Source organism: Stigmatopora nigra, chromosome 13 (genome assembly GCF_051989575.1).
Source record: "Stigmatopora nigra isolate UIUO_SnigA chromosome 13, RoL_Snig_1.1, whole genome shotgun sequence".
Classification (NCBI taxonomy): Eukaryota; Metazoa; Chordata; class Actinopteri; order Syngnathiformes; family Syngnathidae; genus Stigmatopora; species Stigmatopora nigra.
Genome location: NC_135520.1, coordinates 4,441,660 through 4,458,174, shown reverse-complemented (window position 1 = coordinate 4,458,174; position 16,515 = coordinate 4,441,660). Strand labels below are relative to the sequence as shown.

The window sequence follows — 16,515 nt, the reverse complement described above, 5'->3', positions numbered from 1 at the left end:
TTGCTACCTTGAATGAATAACTGGATCTAACAGGGTGGGATAATGCAATGTCATGCGATTGAACTTTAAACACAAAGAGATGGTGCCATTTGGGAACCCCTGAATCCCACATTGAAACTGAACACCAGTTCAAAGGAGAGGCCATAACTCACAATGAATGATTCTGAAGAAACTCCACCTCCTGCTATGTAGATTCTTGTGAAAACTAGGTGGGCCCATGAAGTTTCGATTAGACATCTAGACAAAAGTGCGACATTTATCAGAAAGGTGTGATAGCTATAAGATATACAAAGGGAAACTGGGTGGTCATTATGATGTGGTGTGGTTATCTTGAATTAATCATCTTAGTGATTGCATGTTTCAGAAGTTCTAGGGGCAAACATATGGGAAATTTCATCCACATCAACATTTCTCTGTCTCTAAACTCTGAAAAGTCATTGCAACAACACAATGCAACACATAATACAAGTTCAAAATCAATGCCTCCAGGCATACATATTTATAGAATATGCCCACCAAATTTTGTTCTGATCTATAAACGAGTAACAGAAGTGCAATTTTAGTGTCCTCTACAAGACAAAGAACCATAATAATTTGAGACTTCCCACCAGGCAATCTAGAAATAAATTACAGGTTGGCAAATTGGAAGGTGATTCTCAAATTCTTTATTTTCACTGATTGTCACTGGAATCAATCAAGAAGAATTAAAATGAAAATAGAAATTATAAAGAATACCGTATACTCTGTTTTTGAAAGGATGACACTTAATTGAAGTGAAAAAAATATATTTTATAAATACTAGACTAATTTGTAAATTAGATCTCCCAAGAATCCCCGGATTGTACTCTTTGTTTACATAACAAACTGGGAGCCACCGACTATGTTAGGGTGTGTGGACGTGCTTGATTTATATAGATATTATCACTTTACTCTATCATTTATTGTAATTTATTAATATGACATGTATTTGAGAACTCCAAAAGCAATTCCCCATTCACGCTTGTGCGAGCAATGCTTATTTTAAAAAAGAGAAAAAAAAGTCGGTGATCTTTTTCGCCCCCCCATGTAAAGTGAAGAACAAGTGAATGGTACATCCCGGCCCAGCTCGGAGTTGTTTTTGTATTCGTTTCAATTGGTGTCCAACCGCCAACTAAGTTAGGCGGAGAAGTTAGAGGCTGTGTTTATTTGATAAAAAGGCGAATCTTTGCCGTTATTTTAACATCTTCATATGGATAAATGATCTGAAATAAGTGCGTTTTTTTTTAGCTTTCCGCAGGTAGAGCTTAGCTGTACTCGCGCTGCTGTTTCTTTCGTGTACAGTCAACGCCACACAGCGAAGCTACCAGCCTCATGTTTTCGTCCAGCCAAGAGGAACACTGTGCCCCAACAAAAGATCCAGTAAAATACGGCGAGCTGGTCGTTCTGGGGTAAGTTTTTATTTTCAATTAAAACAAATTAAACACTTGATTTGATTTCGATCGATGGGCACCGCTATGGGAAGGCTAGATCGACCCCCTGTGAAGAGGAAGTTTCATAAGAGTACTCATGTTTTAGCTAATCCCTACGACTTTCCGATTACCTTATCTTTTAAAATTAGTAAATAAGATGTTATATACACCGAAGACGTCTATGCAAAGTGTAGCCACGCTTCGATCAACGTGTATATTTTACACGTGTAGACGTTTCTAATCGCGTTTATCTTTAAGGTCGTCATCCCTCCGTCTGTTTTATTGGTCTTGGGTTTTGAATGGAGAAATCCCAGGCGTTTTATCTGCGTGCGAGATGGAAACAACACGATATTTTGCCACCACCACCTCGATTAATGCTACGATTTCCACCTCAGAAGTTCGATTCATGAGGTTTTAGGAATTCGGAAGTGCCCCTCCCCCAAACTCTTCAGATCGGAACCGTTTTTTTAAAAACCCTCGGCTTATACTAGTGTTCTGTGTACATTGAAAATTAGAGGTGCACCCCAGGATTTTATGACAAATCGACAATAAATAATTATTTTGGATCATACCGTTTCGTTTTACCATACCAATGTAAATGGATTTGGGTGGTGGTTGTTTAAAAACACAATCATCTATCATTTGTCAGTCATTATTTTTGCAGTAATAACGTTCATTACTGTCAGTTTAACATGATCCAGCTGTACCTTTCTTTTCTAAGTCTTGCCACACATTTTACTTAAGTGTAACATGCATGTATCGTACAAGTTAGGTGGTGTCTTGAATTGAACACTAGGGGCAGAAAATATAAAGATGTCAAATAACATAATTGCATAATGAAATATGTCACGTGACTTTCCATTTTTCTGCTTTACAGTGCACTGTTTTCAGGATTTTGTGCCGAGCATAAGACTGAACGATATCAAAACAATTGTTTTATGCTGTCTGTCTTGTCTGCTGCTCCAATGCTGACTATACAAGAAAACAAAATAATTACAAGTGTGGTGCTTATTAGCTAACAGTGTTTTCCCAACCACTGTACCTTGAGCGATGGTCAGTTGTGCCACAGGAAATTACAAGAAGTCATACATTGTAATATTCCGAGAAAGATCTTTATATTTGGAGATTAAAATTAACATATGATGAGCATTAAATCATAAATTGTACTTGTACTTGTTTGATTGGTATAATGTCATTCTTGAGGTTCATGTGGACAATTTTCTGCACACAAAATAACTTGAACTCAGGCAGGCAGTCGGGGGATTTTACGGTATTTCACCTACAAAAAGAGTTATTGCACAACTCCTCATTTGTTCAGAATCTTGTCTAACATGACATGGGCATCTAAAGCTATGTGTACAAATTTGGTCCATTTGTTTATCTGATAACATTTTTATGAATTTGTCCAGTGATTCTTTTATGTAAGTACAAACAAGTTATTTTTCTATGGCGCTTAAGCTACATGGGATTGAAAATGTTGTATCATCACTTATTTGTATGACCAATGTTTCTTATTTTTTGTGCTCTGGGCTTTTATATGATTTTATACTGCTTCTGAAGCTGATACTACTTCATCTCTGCCACGAGTCTGCCATACAAAGACAAACATTTGACGGCTGTAGAATCACATCATTATTGTGACACCTTTTTCTATCTCATTGATAACCAAATGGGGCAAACAAGCAAGTGGACTAAGTTTAAGAACAGCGATTCCTTCAGTGTTTGGTTAGCATGAGCCCCAAGAAAAGGATTACTTTGCTTCATCTCGTTCCTGCAAGGCCTCGATTGGTGTTGGTCAGCGACAGTGTGTGGGTGGGGGTGCGCCGTGTGGGCGCCCTGAAAATGAAAGGATGGATTGATCAGGGTTAGCATTTGCTTCTTCTCGCCCTCCTCTGTCCATTGTGGCACAGTGACTGGGCCTATTGATTGAGCTTTGTATGTTTCTCCCATTATGCACTACCCAGTCAAGGAAATGTCCAAATAACTGGGGGCATTTCTGGCACATGCCAAGACTAATTGTTGAGATGAAAGAAGAAATTGCATTTTTCAAGAATGATAACATATGACATAATTTGTGAACTACTATTGACATGCAGAAAAATTTGTAAGATGCATGAGCGATGACAGGGGAACAGTGGAACTATTTCGATGTGTTTGGAGTCCAAAACTGGTCTAATGTTTCTCTTTTTTCAAAGTTTCAAGTCAAGTCCCTGTCAAATAGTGATTACTGTGATAACATTGTAATCTGAGTTAAACTTTCCAAACAACAATTGGTGGTTTGCACGTGAACTTACCCTTTGTAGTTAAGGCAGCCTGCATAGTGCAACTCTGTGTGCGTGACGGGCGACATACTAATGTATTCTCTAATCCGTACTGCTAAGTATTGAATAGTAAATCCTTTGTCTGGCAGAGGTTAAAAAAAATAGAAATGGTCTTGATGTAGGCACTGTGGGAAAAGGCAGTATTGAAATACTGTATACTGATCAGTATTGAAATGGAGCTTTAAAGCTTCAAAACAGTGTGTTAGTGTTCTGTTAGGTGAATTTATCCCAAAACATTAACATCAAAGCATTTTGGATATAAATATTTAGAATGAATTTTCTAACAGTACCGGAGCAGTTAAATACCTTATTTTGAATTTAGCTGGCTATAAACTAGAACTGCAAGAAACGCAATAAAAACAAACATGCCTCATTTCAGTAAGGTGGGTCAATGAAAAGCACAAATAGAAGTCCACTGTTTCCTCTATTTACATCATACATACATTATATTGCTGGTTAAATGGTTAAGGTGCACAATAAAGAAAAAATCTACATGCTCCTTGTAACACATTCTGCCTACAAAAAGCAGTGCTTGAAAGGCAACCCTTTTATTCACTGCTTTGGTCAATTAAAACATGCACGCTCTCCTGTTCACAAGAGAAAGAACAGACAACAATACGACAGACGCCTGTTGCTTCGTGATATTGTTCATTACATACATTGATCCTGTAAATGCATGTCTATTAGGTAATTGATTCCCATGCACTCATTAATCCTCTCACAAAATGTGTATATAGACTCTGGACTTCTCAGTGGGTGTTTTTTTTTTTTTTTTTGATGATGCTGATGCTGATAATTTCTCATGACCATATATTCCTTTCCTTCCCTTCACAGGTACAATGGCTCTCTGCCCAATGGGGATCGCGGTAGACGGAAAAGCAGATTTGCGCTCTACAAAAGGACCAAAGCCAATGGTGTTAAGCCGAGTGCCGTGCACATCCTCAACACACCCCAAGACAGCAAGGTAGACAATTAACAGTAGAACAGCACAAATGATCTGCTTGTCTTTTACGTTAGTCTTCCTAAGTAGTCCTAAATCCAGGCACTTGGTGTTTCCCTCAATGAGCTCATTGTTGAATTTGTATCAAACCTTATTGTTTGCACTCTGCAGACCTTGTTTGCATTACCAGTAGAATAACACCCGTGCTTTGTAAAGTCTAACAGTTTACTCATCTTTGCACGTAAGAGACTGCCAGTAACTGCCTGGTCCAGTAAAACACGTCGGCCCCTCCCACATTCCTTTCCTTGGTCTCTCAAGCAATACAGCAAAAAGTGCCAGAAGAGTTGCTTACCTCGGCACCCCCAAAGGCCCATTACTTTTGTTTGTAGCTCAGCTCCCTGGCCAAGGGCCATTGGGCTCATGTTACTCTCACCATGTGGAACTCGACTTTCAATGCTTATAGAGGTTTTATTGCAAGTCTCTAGCTGCTAAGAATCCACCTCTGCGAAACTTCAATAGTCTCTCTAATGTAGTTGCATGTGTAAGTTCTGCCAGTTATTGTAAAATGATAGAATTAAAATAACCAGGTTAAAATGTGTTTTTTCTAATCATTTCAAGTCACTATGTGTAACTGATTATGTTCCTAAATCCTCAAGGATTTAAAAAGACGCACAATATTGGGTGTTTCTAGAGCTCTTTGCAAAGTGCCTTGTTTTTTGAAGGTACTTCCTTAAGAAATAATTGATGCTCTGGTTTAACCAATCCTGTGATTAGTTTAGCATCAAATTTACAAAGGAAAGATTGACACCCCGCCGAACCAGTTGCGTTATGAGTTTGCCGTTAATAGAGCAATTCACCAACGTTCCCTTTAACTCTCTGAAAAGCTGCTTCCCACTCGTATAGTTGTACCAACATTTTTTGACCACATAGGTAAAGGCAGAAACACACTAAAGTAATTTTGGTCACACAAGGCACACTACTGAAGCCGACTCCCGACGGCTATAGACTGTTGTACGTCTCCGAGTTGTTGTGCGCATCCGCTCTGCCACCTTTGCATACTCGGAAGTAATTCATAAGTTGGAGGAGGTGATAATGGACCATTTGGTTGGTTTGACAACTACCAATGAAGAAATAAAAAGAGACGGTAATGAAGGTTCAAGAAAGCAACTGCAAAAATGTAACATGTCTGTGCAAGAGTATAGGTAGAGGGAGGAAAGGAGGGACCTTGAAATAGGTGGAATTTCAGGATTTATGACTTAGACACCTCTGGAAATCCGTAACCGCTTGTTGCATCTATTGGTTTTGAAGAGAACTAGACCTTGGCTTGTCTCTTTCTCTTTTGAGAATGTGAAAGTATAATAGTTGGGCTTTAAAGGACAATCCATTGAGTGAGACCAGTTGATCAGTCTTTGAAACATTTCTCCTATACGATCTAGTTATTACCAATATATAATGTTCATAAATTTTACAATGATTTTAGTAAAATTATAATGTATCCCTGTCTTGTAATTACAAAGTTATGAAATGAATTGTAGATCTTAATGACAAAGTATTGCTCATGGTGTTTAAATAACTAGACTCCATCTTGTGTTCAGTTCCATGGTTATCAGGCACATCTTTTGTGGAAAGATGACAAAAAATATATAAAGACATGCCATTTGTCCATTTTTTTGAATGCTCAACAGGCTGAATCCTCAGAAGATTTCATCTTGCGTGAACTGCATTACAGTTTGACCACATGGGTTGTTCAAACTTTGAAGGCATCGCTCCACTTCACACGCTTTTATAACTGAAAGAACAATGTCTGTGACATGCATTGTCTACTCCTCCCCCTTTTTGCCTCCATGCCACACACGCTGTTAACTGCCAGGCCCAGCCGGTATCAGTTGGATAAACTGAGGAAGGAGTTGTCACAGATGACTGACTCTCGACTCCCCACCGTGCACACTGAGGTCAAAAATAGGCGAACGAAAGAGGAAGTGTGTGTTAAACCAAATTTGAGGGTTAACTCCAACAGAAACGTTTCTTTTAAAGAGTAGGAACAAATTTAGGAAAGTTGGCCTTATTTTGCTTTAAATTTGTGTTAAATGTGACTGTATTCTTCCCAAGGCCAAAACCACGGGATCAGCAACAAGTCAACCTTACACTCTAAATGTTGAGTAGTGAGCTTTTCAAATCGATGTCTGTATAATCCCTAGTTTGGAATTATACGGGAGATTAAGAGGAGAGGGTAAGGAATACTCTAAGAAGTGATTCTTTTTTTTTATAATGATTAAATGATTGTGTCAACCCTCCGTTTATTTTAGAAATATGTATTGCTCTCATATTTTCTCCAATTACAATAATGCCCGTAGTAAAACCGAGCTTTGCTCTTGTGCTTATCTATGTTATCATTTTTCCTCAATTTGTTTATGAGGGAAGCCCACATTTGATGTCTCTTGTCTCTAACCTGAAAGCATCGGCAGCGTTGGCGCTGACCCACTTTCCTCTTCTTTTTCTCTCACACGTGACAAAAGGAGGAGGTTAGTGGTGGGGGTGGGTTTGTTTTGGGGGAGTGGAATTTGCAGATTAGAGAGAGGCATGTGGTAAAGTGTCTGAGGAAGCTGAGCGGATCTAACTTGGGTTGACCCAGTCCGGCGGGTCGCATGCTGATGCTAACTGAGGCCAGTGTACAGTTTATGGTCACTGCCATTGAAGTGTTAACTTGAACAAATTTCTCATTTCCTCTTCCATTTCTTTTAACACATTCCTTTAGATGTCATGAACCGAAATTAACGTTAAGACACATTGTATTAGTGGTGCTATTGTTCTATTAAATCTGCAATTGCATATTGGAGACAATGCAATGATTGCCAGAGGCTTTTGCTCAAGAGATTTCTTTGTGAACATCTCATATTTTGGCACACAACAATGCATTGTTATTTACTTATTTGCTTTACTTTTCAGGCTGTCAACTCCAAAGGCCGACACAGTATTTCTTACACACTCTCCCGCAACCAGACAGTGGTGGTGGAGTACAGCTATGATAAAGACATTGACATGTTTCAGGTAGAATACCTTTCTTTGGAACGTTTTCCATTCTAAGATCATGCATCTTATCTTTAACGGGACAAAATGAGGACTAGGCCTGTGCTTACTACAAAGTTACACTTGTATAATTATTTTGGAGTTGAGTTAAAAGGTTTAAGATTTTCGCACACTTGAAACTACTAAAGGAAATCATATAAAGGTATGATTTTAGATCAGGGATTTGTTGCATTTCTGAATAACGTTTCTCCCCCTCATCCGCAATTAGATTGGCCGTTCCACTGAGAGTCCAATTGACTTTGTGGTGACGGACACTATAGCAGGAGGCCAGGAGGGTGAGGAGACACCTATCACGCAGAGTACCATCTCACGTTTCGCCTGCCGGGTCATATGTGAGCGCAACCCTCCATACACAGCCCGTATCTTTGCAGCTGGGTTCGACTCGTCCAAGAATATCTTCCTCGGGGTAATTGTGACTTTCTGCATGTTTCTTTAAGGGAAATACGTGCAGCTGTTCTTATAGTATGTGCTTACCAATCATTGTGTTTTAGTCAGAATGTTGGGACTATTTTGTAAAATGTGTTCTTTTTTTTAAAGTAAGAGGTCAATATGTCAGTTCTCAACATGATTCGTGCCTCTTTTTCTCCCAGGAAAAAGCCGCAAAGTGGAAGAACCCAGACGGTCACATGGATGGTCTGACAACCAATGGAGTGTTAGTGATGCACCCCAAAGGAGGTTTCACTGAGGAGTCCAAACCTGGCATATGGCGGGAGATTTCTGTGTGTGGGGATGTTTACACCCTGAGAGAGACACGCTCTGCACAGACTCCGGGCAAACTGGTCAGTATACATACATACTAAGCTTACACACAGAATTGGTGACGGTCAAATCTGGCCCTATCTTAGGACTAGATATCGTAATTGATAGTTCTATGGAGGCACAACCTTGAGGAATGCAATCTTAATGAATATCTAATCATTTCCAATTGACTTGTTGTTTTCAGGTGGAGAATGAAAGTAATGTACTCCTGGATGGGTCCCTGGTGGACTTGTGTGGTGCGACCTTGCTGTGGCGCACCGCCGAGGGTCTCTTTCACACTCCCACCCAAAAGCATCTGGAGGCCCTTCGGCAGGAGATCAACGCAGGACGACCTCAGTGTCCTGTGGGTCTAAACACCCTGGCCTTCCCCAGCATGCAACGCAGCCGAGCTGTGTCCTGTCTGGAGGACAAGCAGCCTTGGGTATACTTGGCATGCGGCCACGTGCACGGTCACCACAATTGGGGTCATCGCTCGGAGCAGGAGCCCAACACCCAGCGAGAGTGCCCCATGTGCCGGGTGGTCGGCCCATATGTTCCGCTCTGGCTGGGTTGCGAGCCCGCCTTCTACGTGGACACGGGAGCCCCCACTCATGCCTTTGTGCCGTGCGGACACGTGTGCTCAGAGAAGTCTGTTAAGTACTGGTCGGAAATCCCTCTGCCCCACGGCACCCACGCCTTCCATGCCGCTTGCCCCTTCTGTGCCACCCAGCTCAGCCTTGCTCAAGGCTGCTCCAAGCTCATTTTCCAGGGCCCCGTGGACTGAGCTGAAGGTGGATTTTGCTCCTGGAAAAGAGTGACAACATGCTGTGAAACTGTTGAGATTAGTTTGTTGATGTTCCACATGCTAGACCCTCTGTGGAAAGCTCAGGTGGTAGTATAGTTTGGATTCTAAAGACTTTCTGGATGCTTTGTGAAGACTTGTCCTTCCAGAAACCAAATACTCTTTCACCTCTCCTGCCAAGCAGTCGCTTTAAAGACATGCTCCAGCACTGTTGGGCTACAAGTGATTTACAGTAGCTGGTCAATTTTATGCTTTAGGTAGAGAGAATTTATTGTTTATACACTCTTGAAACTTGATAACGATGGGTAGGTGGAGCTAGATCAGAGAGGTTTAGAAAAGCCAGACAGCGGGACTGTTGGCTTGGAGAACCCGGTGCGTCTATTGCACCTCACGTGTTTCTCATTTGGACCTTAAACCTTTATCGGGATCCCTTAACCCTGTGGAGGTGGCTTTCATTCGCGCCATTACCCACAGTCAGAATTTAGTGCCTCTAATCCAGCAGCGGGAAAGTACTGTAATTCACAGAAAAGAAACAGATATTTAGTTAAAGGTAAGAGAGGTAGTTATGCATACTGGTCAAAAGTGAATGACAGCCCACATTGATCCAGCTGTGCATTTGTATCCAACAGAAAGAGCTATTTTACTACACTGACGCCCTCGCACTGTTTTCTAATGCAAATGTTAATATATTTTCCTGCATAAATATCACGTGCGAGAATGTTTGGAGCGTGTGAATGCGTCCTGGACTCCGTGGGTGTCCTCAGGCTTTATTACGATAATTTAAAAGAAAGCACCCTGCACCATTTCACCCTGAAATCTTCCCTTTTGATCTCTCAGCCCACCAGCCAAATGCTCGACGAGAACCTTCCAGGGCTTGACAATGATTGTACTGGATTACTGCCTCTCGATAGAATAGATAAAACCTGAGACTAAAGCGAGCGTATGCATCAATAATAAGTCCGTCTCAGTCCCACACGTGCACTGTACACCGTCTGCACTGTTGTTGGCTTCATCCTGCGCTGGCTTCAATTCAGCAACTGGAGCGCCAAGAAACCTGGGTATCGCCTCAGCAGTGTGAAGAGATTATACCAAATATAAGGAGGAGCTATTTTCTCTCCACACAGAAGAAGCAAAAGTGTTTCTGTAAACAATCCCTAAACCCAGACCGCTGTTGCAGCGCAATGTTGACAGCTTTGGATTCCAGTGGCATGCACCAGCTCCATAGGGAATAATGATATTATCTCACATGATGCCAAATGTGTTCTTTTGTGTGCACGGATGACTCAAAAAAAAAAAAACTAGCGGATAAAGTGAAACTAAAAAAATTGGGGACAAATCTGTGCGTTCTTTTGTTTTTGTTCGCTTAACAGACTGTCCAGATGTGAAGAATATTGGCAACCGTCTTCATTCTGCCTTTTCCCAAACAATACGGAGTATGCAAACTGAGTTGCTTCCAGTTAGATGCATTCAAGTTGTCTTCCAAAACCATAGATGACTAGGAAGCGGAGCCACCTTGAATTCACCCAAGATGTTCTCTTCTCCCAAGTTAAACTTACTTTTTCAAATTTAAAGCAGCTCAAAAAGGAGCACCATCTTGTCATATTTGACTGAAACGGCGGTATGGGGTCCAGCTCCCCGCCACATAAAAGGCAGTAGCATTCTCAACTGCACTTTGCTTAAGGAAGAGCATGTTCTCCAACAGCTGCCTCAAACATTCCTCCTTGGTAAACATAGGTGGGGCCCTTGGTAAACCCAAGGGCAAGTTCACAACTTTGTCTCCCACAGGAAGTGTTTATGTACACAAGCCATAGGACGCACTGATATACTTCTCCCAATACAAAGACAAATAAAATATATTTTAAAAGTAAACTGCAGCCATGTCATTTTACCCTCACATTTACTCCAATTTAAAGCTTGACATGAATTCTATAGAGGAGTATTTGTTCTACATAGCAACATTGTTACGTACATTTGCATACTTGTTTCATCATCTTTCTCTTGTGTATTTCCTTTAGATCTGCATTGCCAAAATGAATTTCAGCGATAAAAGCCAGCATTTTCTTGAAGTCTGTTTAGTCACATTCCGTTTTATAGCTGTTCTTTTTCATCTCGTATCAAGCGCATCTCTTAATTCACCATGCAGAATGATTGGAAGAGCTGTATTCTTAGGCGTTCCAAATTAAAACCGCAAGGGGGCAATGTTTCCATAGGAATGGAGGACAAGGTCACTATAGTCATACTGTAAAGTGCCTGCAGCAATTAGAACTAACATTTTGGGTGTTTTCATTAACTAATAAGTTATGAGTTCAAATTATAACACCACCCAATTGGCTAAATTATAATGGTGTATAGCCATATCATTTTGCTCTTTGACATTGTACTGATCGACCTCCCTGTTTAAATGTATTGAACATCTATTCCCATCAATGGCAGCTAATGACTTCATGATGAATAGTATTCTTTGAGGTAATTATACATACTTATAGTAAAAAAAAAAAGTCTGGGCACACCAAAACTAAGATGACAGCAGTAGAGCCATTCTAAGCATATCAGGTTTTGGTTTGATTTTGCTCTCGCTTTGTGAAATTATTTTTTTTTCTGTGCGTATGTGGGTTTTCTTAGGGCCACACCATGCAATCTAAATACGTGTCTTAGTTTTGCTGAAGGCTTGAAGTTGCCTATATGTGTACATGTCAGTATTGTTAGACTAAACTATTTCACCTGACTCCAATTCCTTAACTCTGTAGTCTCCAGTCTAACAATGGAGCGTGTTCAGCATCGGAGGAGACAAACCAGGTTTGAGCGAGTATATCCACAGATGATTTATTCCATTCAAATTGATTCATACAGAGCTCCGGGTCTCCCTCCCATAGAATAAGCCCGCTGAGTGTTGATGTCCTAAAGCGGAGGATGGAAAAGACATTGTCCAAACCCGCGTTTGCCCAGTTATAGTCCAACAAAAATGCATATTCATTCGCTGATTAATAATGAGATGTGGGCTGGTCCAGGGCTGCTGTGAGGGGTGGGTTTCTCTGGACTCCACATCTTCCAGCCTTGAATCCACATCATCCAGACCTCTGTCTCCGCTGGTCCTATAAAGTCCCGACCCTCTGCCCTGCTCTTTGTTCCTCTGCCCTTTGAAGTCCTCCATCTGGTCTCTTATCAGTGTGAATCCTACCTTGAAACAAGAATCTCAGGAAGAGCCTTTTGTTAACATTGTAGTCGAGGAGTCTCGGACCCATCCTTCTGTTCATATTGTAATTGAGTTGGGAACCAGTGGCGACTCTAACACAAGACTGCCACAACAAAAGGAATGAGTAAAATGTGATATCAAAATGAAACAGCTATACTAAAAAGAATGAGTAAAATATGATATCAAAATGAAACAGCTATACTAAAAAGAATGAGTAAAATATGTCAGATTCTTCATTATGAATGGTTGTGATTGAGTCTAATCCAAGTACACTCTTTACTGACCCTGGCCAAACACAGCCATGGTTGTCCATATATCCTGCATAATAATGACTGGATGCATGCATGTGTTATAATGACGACATTCTATCATTGATCATGTGACTACATCTACCCTCTATAATAAGGGAATATGTCAAGGGATTTAAATGCACACCATGTAACTTCTGATGAGAAATGGAGCAGTGGGATGCCTGGTTTTCTAATTAAAGCTCCTGTCGTAAGAGGAGTTCATAAGTCTTCATTGCACCCCAGCCAGTTTCTTTTTTATTTTTTTTTAAATGACAGTTAGAAGGTGACAGAATGCTAATTTCCATCTCTCTGTCGGTGGCTTCCCTGCCTTAAGCAGGTCACTGTTATGCAAATATAAACTGAATTGATGCAACATTTCCTTCTTGATGACAGAAGCAAGGTTCACATGCTTTGGTGATGCTGCTTTAGATGAAAAGCACAAGCCGCGTCACCTTCACAATCCCAATTAACCTCTCAGGCTGCTTTACTTTTTTACCTCTCTTAATTTGCATCAGTTCTATCACGGTAATTCACAAAAGAGAGTACTCAGGTTTCAGGCCGTCAACCTCTTGAACCCTATCCTGAGGCATTGAAGTATGAGAGGGGGAAGTGAATGAGACATGTACAATGATCACAGTTTTTAAAAAGGGGGTGGCGGGGGTCCTTTCAAAGAGGAATGACATCATTAAATGCATTAGAACCACCCAATTTATTTATCAGCTTTTCACACGCGCTTTTACGAGGTCAATAAGTCACTCTAGTAACGACTAACAGGGCAAAACATGTTAAATATATTGCTAGAACTAAATTATAAATCGCATGATTGGAAAAACAACTTAATTTTGATTCTTATTTTGCAACATCATGTGTAAACTTGTCATGGTAGTTTCAATCTCCTATATAACACTTTTTCTCCATGTACAGTAATTCCCCCAAATGGTCAAAATTCCAAAATGACCCCCCCTTTTAGGAAAAAAAAAACCCCACTTAAGAGTTAAATGCTGATTTTTCCACACATGACATTTCTCTTCAAAGCATGTTCTACTCTGAATTACGGCAGAGGCCTAAGGCAGTTACAGCTGATTTGTGATTCTTAAAGTGCAAAGTGGGCACCCACTAGTGGTATATGCATGTTAATGATGCCTTGAGATGAGAGTTTACATTTGTTTCCTGATCACAATCATAAATCAAATCTTAAATCGTCCATTCCCATTGAATAAAACAAGTATAACATTAATTCATTGCAGCCACTCCAAATAAAAACAAGACCTTTTTGAATGTGTTTTGGCTTCAGCATGAAAATAGTAATTTTTTGTTCTATTTGGTTTGACAATAGCCAAAAAATAAATTAAAAAAAATAAACTACAACTGTACAACAACAATATTTAACTTTTATAACCAAACCATTTAAACTAAGCCAGTTGAGGGCCGTAATGAGAACAAGCTGTACAGAAAAGGAATAGATGAACAGTTTCAATGATGAAAAAAATCTTTTAACAAAGTGGAAAACAAAGTTAAACAATTGTGTGACATAATCACATTTAAAATATTCAGTGTGTGTGTTTTTTTTTGCATCTTGCATCATAAAGTGCAACAGGTGGCTGTGTGGCAATGTACCAAGCTAAAAACATCTGCTCTTCCCTGGAAATTTGATGGCTGTGATATTTACCTCAATTACCCAGCATGCAGCGGCAGCTGATTGTATGTTAATCTGAAAATAAGAGATAGCGCTCTTTGCCTCCTGCACATAGCGAGCACATGACATGGCGTGAACCAGCATTTGTCTTTGCTTTTAATAGAGTAAACTTAGTCCGACTCTATTATCTGTAGCCAAATTAGACTGATGACACATGTTGTATTATTAAATTCTGCCTTAAACTACTTTAACGCCCTCAGTTGATACATATTTTGCTCCACACTATTAGTGCCACTTATTGAAACAAGCATTTTCTTTGTTTTTTCTTTGTTATGGTTTTTTTTTCCTTCCATGCGTTTGGAAAACATTTTTTTTTGCCATTTGAGTTGATTGCAAAGTACTTCAGCTCATGCAATCATTAAATGCCATTGAATTGGCTTGATTGTGAAATGTGCTTCTAGATCTCGTAATCTGTCGCCAGAAAAGTATTCAATGAAGGTCAAGGACAATTGACAAAGAACCAAATGAGTCGCACAATTAAGCTTCTGGTGCCTGACACTTATAAAAGATACCATGTCTGGTCAGTATTAGAGATATTTTGTCATGGTTTAATGAGATGTTTCATACTTTTTTGTGCAATTCTTTGGCCAACTATGTGAAGATATCCATCATTTACATAAGATACAAGCTCTCTGATGATGTAGTGTTTCACTCGCCTGACTTTATTGCGGGCAGTTGCAGGCTTGATTCTCACAGTATCGGATTGGAAGTATTTGCATGTTTTTAGTACCTCTGTGCTTTTTGGCTGCTGTAAAATCAAAACATTTACCATTTGCATTCTGAAGCTAAAGAGTAAACCAAAAAACTGAGAGTTCCCGGAACTCTTGTGAGGATATGCGGTACAAAAAAAAAAAAATACAATGAGTACAATAACAATAATGATTAGAACAAACAAGTTAGAAATATTGTACAAGTTGTGTGGTGACTTATCCGAACACATTACATTAATTCAGTGTGTCTCAATGATTTTCTATTGCGCCTGCAAAATAATTAAATGTTTCACACTCACACACACTGTTAGTCACCCACTAAAATGATTGCAGATAATAATAATTGGGTGATTTTATTTTAACACCATGTATCAGTAGCCAGCTGGTTCTTCCAAGTAATGTCACAAATACTATGTTCAATATGAGGGTGTGTCCTCTGTTGGGAAACGAGATACTAGATGATTTCTCTGAGGTTCCTGTTGCTTGACAAAATTGAATCCTTTCATTTTAATTGCTCTCTAGTAGGTGTGCCGCTCGGGGCCATGAGAGCAATAGCGCTCTATGTTGTCCTTCTTTGGACCATTATGTTCTATTGTGCAAGGTGTCGATTATAGCTGGCTTTATCCTCATCATCTATCTAGCTCTGTATCATTTAGGTAGCCGCATGTTACAAAGGAACAGCAGTCTGGCCTGTTATTAGATGTGTTTGAGTCCCCTGCTTCTTGTAATGAGAAGCAGATCACAGAAACAAGCTAATCTCTCTGAAGACATGAACACCCATTCTAGACCTTGTGACACTTCATAGACCATGCAAGAAAATTTGATTTACATGTTTAATTTGATCAAAATTCAATTTTTAAAAGCAGAAGTGCTCAAATTAAAACTATACTCAGGTTCAAGAATTACTGTTTCCAACACTATTTCTTGGTTTACTGAAACTGATTGTATGTGCAGTAAACTTGAGAGTTGCAATGACTTTTTCTTGCATAACATAACTCCAACACATATGCCGCTCTATATTTCATCCCCACTGTGAATTGCTGAGATTTGTAGTTATGATTGTTCGTAGGGTTAAGAATGAGTTCGTTGTGGTTGCGAAGCACATTAAAAAAAAAAAGGTATATGGGCTCTCCTATAATCATAGTTAATCTGAAACCATAATGAATTTCATAGCTATTAGAGTCAACTTAATGTGTGTTAATAACTTAGTGCCATATGGAGTGAGGCACTTTAGGTAATTCCTCTTTTTAGGAGAGCTGCCAATAAATAAAAAAAAGGCCACATTAGGAG

General features: G+C 39.8%; 1 protein-coding gene across 1 annotated transcript; it reads left to right on the top strand.

The window, feature by feature from the left end:
* Window positions 1-1,093: 1,093 nt before the first annotated feature.
* Window positions 1,094-10,667, top strand: peli2 (pellino E3 ubiquitin protein ligase family member 2). The gene is made up of 6 exons (XM_077731342.1): window positions 1,094-1,427; window positions 4,604-4,733; window positions 7,656-7,757; window positions 8,005-8,202; window positions 8,387-8,575; window positions 8,740-10,667. Exons 1-6 carry the CDS (start codon window positions 1,351-1,353, stop codon window positions 9,316-9,318), a joined length of 1,275 nt encoding a protein of 424 aa, XP_077587468.1. The 5' UTR covers window positions 1,094-1,350; the 3' UTR covers window positions 9,319-10,667.
* The last annotated feature ends 5,848 nt before the right edge of the window (window positions 10,668-16,515 follow it).

What these genes read in the sequence shown, in the direction of transcription:
- peli2 (XM_077731342.1), top strand. Translation starts at nt 1,351, where the DNA reads ATGTTTTCGTCCAGCCAAGAGGAACACTGTGCCCCAACAAAAGATCCA. An exon ending in GGCGAGCTGGTCGTTCTGGG is followed by an intron (nt 1,428 to 4,603) that starts GTAAGTTTTTAT and finishes TTCCCTTCACAG; the next exon opens with GTACAATGGCTCTCTGCCCA. An exon ending in AAGACATTGACATGTTTCAG is followed by an intron (nt 7,758 to 8,004) that starts GTAGAATACCTT and finishes ATCCGCAATTAG; the next exon opens with ATTGGCCGTTCCACTGAGAG.